Raw genomic sequence first — 5,642 nt, 5'->3', positions numbered from 1 at the left:
TCCTCTAAAATGTGCCTATAGATGATCTCATGATCCCTGTTGTGCATGTGTGCTGGCAAGGTGCTCAAGTATTTACAGCACTCAGACATGACAGCATGCCAGATTACCTGCAGTCCTTGTATCACCGGGGGGGCTGCAGGTTGGGGGAATACTGTTTTTTCATAAGGATTACCAAATTTCCCCTGCAATTACTACCTCCTAGAAATAAACAGAAAATTTTCTCTCACCAAGAAAACAAGGAAAACATACTCTCTGCCATTCTCGGGATTTCAGATGGATATGGTTGAAAGCAAGTTCCTTACTTGGTTTCCAAATGAAAGTGAGCTGGACACCTAGATTTTTGCCTTAAGTGAAAGAGAAGAGACAGCCTATGTGTCATGCCTTACACAAGGCAGCTGCCCTGTCTCCTTAGAGCTCTGCCATGAGTCAACTATATATTTTGCTGAGGAAGATACCAGAGCTTCTGGTATTGAACATGGACATGGTTTGACTGTGGCTGATCACATCCAGAAATGAACACAGTTCCCTTGTGTTTCCATATCTGTTCCAGGACTCCATCACTAACATTCAAGTATTTGAGATATCCACCATCTCCAGAAAACACAGAAAATATGCAACTAAGTCACAGATTAAAATTTTGGCCTTAATTCCTGGTACCATATAGAAATTGTCCCAGATTTTCCTTAGAACTGGAATGAATAGGAACCTCCAAAGATTAAAGTATATTTTCAGTTAGGATCTATCATTTTGATTTGAATGAATTTTTTTTGGTGAAGTAGCAATCATCACAGATTTAAAGCATCTGCCCTTGGCTTACATCTTTAGACCTAGACTTGGATTTCAAAGCTCAACAATGTTAGAAGGTAAGATTTTGATTGAGACCCCATCTACTGACAACAAATAGATTGCTCTGATTTTTTTCCCTTTTCTCCTTTTAAACACAAGAACAGCCACCACAACATAATAAAAAATACTCCTTTGACATTTTGTACTTTCCCAAGAGTTCAAAGAAATCAACAGACAGAGCTAATGCTCGTCTGTGGTGGCAGCCACCACCACCACCACCACCACCACCACCGTTCCTCTTTAACCCTCTCTGTCCCTGCATCAAATCCTCCCAGCTGTGAGTCCACACTAGACAGCTGCTTCCATTGCACTGTGGCCTTTCCACGGCAGAGGATCACTGCCATCACAGGGCTACCTTCTGCACACAGCTAGGAACTGCTGTAGAAATCTAGCTGCAGGACCGGCCACTTACGGCACAAGCTGCACTGTGGGCAGGAGACCTCATTCACCTCCTTTGCCCTGGCAGTCGTGAATGGGTTGTGCAGCGCTTTGACTTTCCACAGGGACAGCTTACATTGCTGAGTGGATATAAATTTTACCTAATAAGATTCTGGGCTGTGTTTTGCTATGTTTTTATTACCAATATATAAATAAGAGGTGTTGGAAACCTTGCAGATTTCCATCCTTTTTTGAGGTCTTCCCCTTTTCAATTTCTTTGAAAACTCTAGAGAAATCAGCTGTGTCCAAGGGTATTACTATTTACCCAGCTCCTGACCCTCACCCCTTTGCCGCATTCAAATATGCACAAAAAAAACCCTGGGGAAATTCTTTTGGGGCTGGACCCTGAATCACATGTGAAAATGGAAAGACAAGTTTGGTTTTGAAAAAAAAATCCCACCATGCTATATTATTATTTTATACCTTGTAGCGTGCAATGGGTTTGCAAATACTAACTGAGAAGTGTTGTGCAGTGAGGGGAAGCTCTCCCCTTGCAGAAGAGGAAAGGCAGCCCCCGTCAGCCACAGCGGAGCAGAGCTGAGCTGGGGACTTTCTCACAGGTCACATCCTTCCACCCACTCAGGCAGGTCTCATCCCTTGCAGTGCATTGCGCAGCCCTCCCTGAGGACAGAAGAAGCAAAGAGACACTAAGTACTAGGCTGGTATAGTTCATATCCAATACGAGCAGGCTCTGTTTTTTGAAAGGTCTTTCCCAATGAGGGACCTCTCGTCACTAGCCCTGGAGAAGGACTTGCAGACCCTCCGACTCTGGCTGAGCCTCCCTTATTAAGGAGTGCAGCCATCATTGTCCCTTGATGCCACCTAAGCTCACTCTTAAGTCCTGGCCAGGAATGATGTATTGAAATGGCAGGTCCTGCCACCTCTTTCCACTGCAAGGGTCCCTGCTTCGCTGGGACATCGCAACTGAGCACAGCATGTTGAGCACACAGTGGACAGTGCAACAGCAGTACTCACCACAGGGGCCCTGAGCCCATTCGCTGCGTGTGCCGCACAAATGACTTACCTCGCCTCTACTCAGAAATGCTGCTGCTTTTGTGGTGAGCCAGGCTTCGCAGCAGTCCACCACAGGAAGCAAAACCGGCTAATGAGTCCAACTGCAATGGTGGGGTGGGGGCGGGGGAATGTGAAGGCAGAATCTTGTCCCTCAACTTGGAAAGCATTCAGGATTCAGTGATTAATGCCACTATTTTTTCAAAAATGCCTTGGGACTTCAGACAACCACATATTTATTTGAGCATTGGAATTGTCTTCTACCCCCACTTCTGTTTTCTCAGCCTGTTGGTTTCTCTGCTTTTACAGGCTTCCTACATTGCAACAGCCTGAGGTCCCAGGGATGGTTCAGGGCGGCACCAAGCAAGGACTGTCATCTAGATTCATCAGGATATTTCAGTGATTAATGCTCTGGGAAGAATTGCTTCCACGCTAAGTGCTTCCAGCTAAGATAAGAAACAGCAAAAAGTGGGGGAAGGAGCTCTTTGAAGGACTTTGAAAGCATAAGACAGAAAGAAATCTTCAAGGGCTAACCTACTAGCTGATGGACTGTTTACTGACCATTTATTTTTCACCTGAGATTTTTTTCTGAAACATTTTTTCTCTCCTCCTTCCTCCCTAGTCTTTCCTCTGAGATGCCTTGAGACTGAAATGTTGCAAGTTTACCCATCCTTTCCCACCCATCTGCAAAGACTTGAAGTTGTGGTTCCTCCTCTTTGGTGCGGCTGTGCTGCCTTTGTGTGACAGTTGGGCAAAGGGCAGCCGTGCCCCTTCAGAAACACCCGAGTCCTGCCAAAGAAACCATTCCTGAAGCCCCTTACCAGGCATTCATTCCTTGTAGGTTTCTCACAAGTCTTTTGGCGCAGATGATGTAATCAGTTACGTTACTCCATAGCAGATCTGCAGGGAGAGAGACACAGCCCCGTGAGCTCACTCAAGGGCAGGACACCAGCCCTAGAGCAGATTTCCCTGCCGAGTGCAGCAAGGACCAGGCACTCGAGCAGCCCCAGGCATCAGTGTAGGGCTGGATGCTGCTCATTACCCCCACTGCCGGGCTGCCACCAACTGCACATGCTTGAATACTCCCAGGCAGGCACCCTCATCTGCTTCTGCATGACTGGCAACAACCATAAATGTATGTTTTCCCCAGCAAATGCTGGTGTGCCTGCCTCTGTAATCACATGTGAGAGAGAGATGGAAAGAGGGGGAAAAATGGGAAGCAGCCCCATCTATATTTGTGATATTTCAATCCCTTCCTGCTTGCTCTGCTGTGGAAAAAAAAAAAGCTATTAGGGAGCTTTTCTGCCTATCGGGAAAAGGAGATTTTTGTCTGAATAGGAATGGAAGGACCAGCCACAGCCTCCCAGAGCTTGAGTTTTCTCATATAGCAGGATGTTGGCCTGTCAGACACAGCAAAACCCTTCCCATGTCTGCCTGGGAGTTCCCCACTGGTGGCAGACACCGAGCCAAGACCTGGATCTGCCTGGCAGTAATACAGCCTTGTGTGATCGCTTTCCTAAGTAGTCACTCCACAACTGGGGGGATGCATTTATTTCATCCAGCTCCACATCACAACCCACCCAAATCAGGACTGCCTATCTTCCACCCACAGCCAAAACACCCAGAGAGCCCTGGGGTCCCTAGTATCCCAGGAGACGAAAGGATGGATAAGGGGCAAAGGAGGGGAGCTGGCCCAGAGGTGCAAGGTGAAACCCTGGAGAAGGCTAGCAGGCAGCGATGCTATGGCATCTAGGAGAAGCACCTCTGGCAATGGCCACGGCCTCTCATTCCCCAGCCTCAGGAGTCAGCAGGGCTACCAACACCCTGCACAGACTGAAAGGGTTTTGACCAGGGGGATGAAGTTGGGCAGAGCGAGAGGACTTGGGCTGCTGTCTCCGCTCCTGGGGCTGACTCTTTAGGAGCAGTGCTGTAGTACCCCTGCAAGCCATCCTGCAGCGGTTATTCGAGGGGCTGCGGTCATTGGTGCACCAGAGCTGGCTGCTGATCTGGAAGATGCCGTAGTCAGCACTGCCATCCGCTTTGATGCTCTGAGTTGCTGTGTTGAAGGTGCTCTTGTAAAAAGCCATGCAGAGCCCTGGGCAGGGGCAGAAGGCACTTAGGCTGTGCCACAGAGGCCATTCAGGCTGTGGGCAGACAGGGGACCGAAACTCACAGTTGGCAAGGCTGTAGCCCCTGTGGCCGTCCAGCCCCTCTTCCTGCAGCACCTGAGCCAGCTCACATCAGCTGAACACCTTGGTTTTGGTGACTGCAGTCAGTAAGGCCAGCAGCAGCAGGGGAGACCCTGTTCCTGCAGGGCTGCTTGTCCTTGTGCACTGGGTTTCCCAGGGCGAAAGGTAAAAACAAGGCATAAGCAGGCACCAAAGCACAGCTAGACATCCAAGGCCAGCTTCCCAGCAGGTAGTGACACGACATGGCTGGCTCTGGTGACCCTGGGCTGTTCCTGCCTGCCTTTGGGGTGTGCACATCCATGTGTGCAGGTATGCACGTACACAGTGACTGTGCCAGACAGCCCGGACCACAAACAGGTTTTATTGGTGCAGACGTGGAAAACACAGAGTTCAGGCACTGCCATTTTGCAGTTTTCTTATATTAGCGGTGAAAGGTCAGGTGTCCCGTGGGAACTGGAAGGCTGACAAATGGGACCCACTAAGGTAAGAGTTACATACTTTAGCTGCTCAGACATCTCTGCCTCTTACCCTGGTGCTGGTCAACCTCTAAGCAGAAGCCGTGATGTGCAATGACCTCATTGCTGTTGGGAAGCCATACCCAAACTCACTAACCCTTGGGCCCAGTTTGCATATCAGCCTTTTGCACAATTACCAGCACACACAGTGAGTCACATCCTACAAGTGTAGGGAGTTTGTCCGAGGAAAGACTTCACATCTGTGCTTTAACAAACAAATTGAAATCCTTTCCTTGGCATTGTTTCTCTTTTATCCCTCCTTTCTTCCATTTCTCCTCTCTGTGCGCTCTCTTTAACCAAATCTGCCAGGCAATTTGCTTTCTGGCCATGCAGTGCAGCGCAGTCCCGCAGCCCCACAGGCTGTGTCCAGGTGCCCGTACAACCAGAGCCATTTGCAGCCCTGCAGAGAAGTTTGCAGCAAGGGGCAGAGGCAAGGAGAACCTCCGGTGCCACCTTGGGTGATCATCCTCTGCGGGCAAGGGCAGTAAGGGCTGCTTAATAAAAAACCCTATGTATACCTAGAGAAATTGGTACCTCCAGCAACGGGGCTCAGTGCCAGGCCTAGAGTGGGCATCCCAGAGGGGTGTCCCCTGGCAACTGCTCGCCCTTCCAGAACTCCTCGTCAGCTGAGGATGAAGCCCTG

At 49.2% G+C, this 5,642-nt stretch overlaps 1 protein-coding gene across 1 annotated transcript; it reads right to left on the bottom strand.

The window, feature by feature from the left end:
* Nucleotides 1–1,838: 1,838 nt before the first annotated feature.
* LOC104165052 (lysozyme C, milk isozyme-like) lies at nt 1,839–4,628 on the bottom strand (the record flags this gene model as incomplete). The annotated part of the gene is given in 4 exon segments (XM_009704572.1): nt 1,839–1,905; nt 3,117–3,195; nt 4,232–4,390; nt 4,469–4,628. Coding segments are annotated over 4 exon segments (465 nt in total), but the record flags the coding sequence as incomplete, so codon positions are not given.
* Between the last annotated feature and the right edge of the window lie 1,014 nt (nt 4,629–5,642).

This window comes from Cariama cristata, unplaced genomic scaffold (genome assembly GCF_000690535.1).
Source record: "Cariama cristata isolate BGI_N322 unplaced genomic scaffold, ASM69053v1 scaffold37347, whole genome shotgun sequence".
NCBI lineage: Eukaryota > Metazoa > Chordata > Aves > Cariamiformes > Cariamidae > Cariama > Cariama cristata.
The sequence above is the reverse complement of the archived record's forward strand: the minus strand, read 5'-3'. Positions and strand labels throughout refer to the sequence as shown.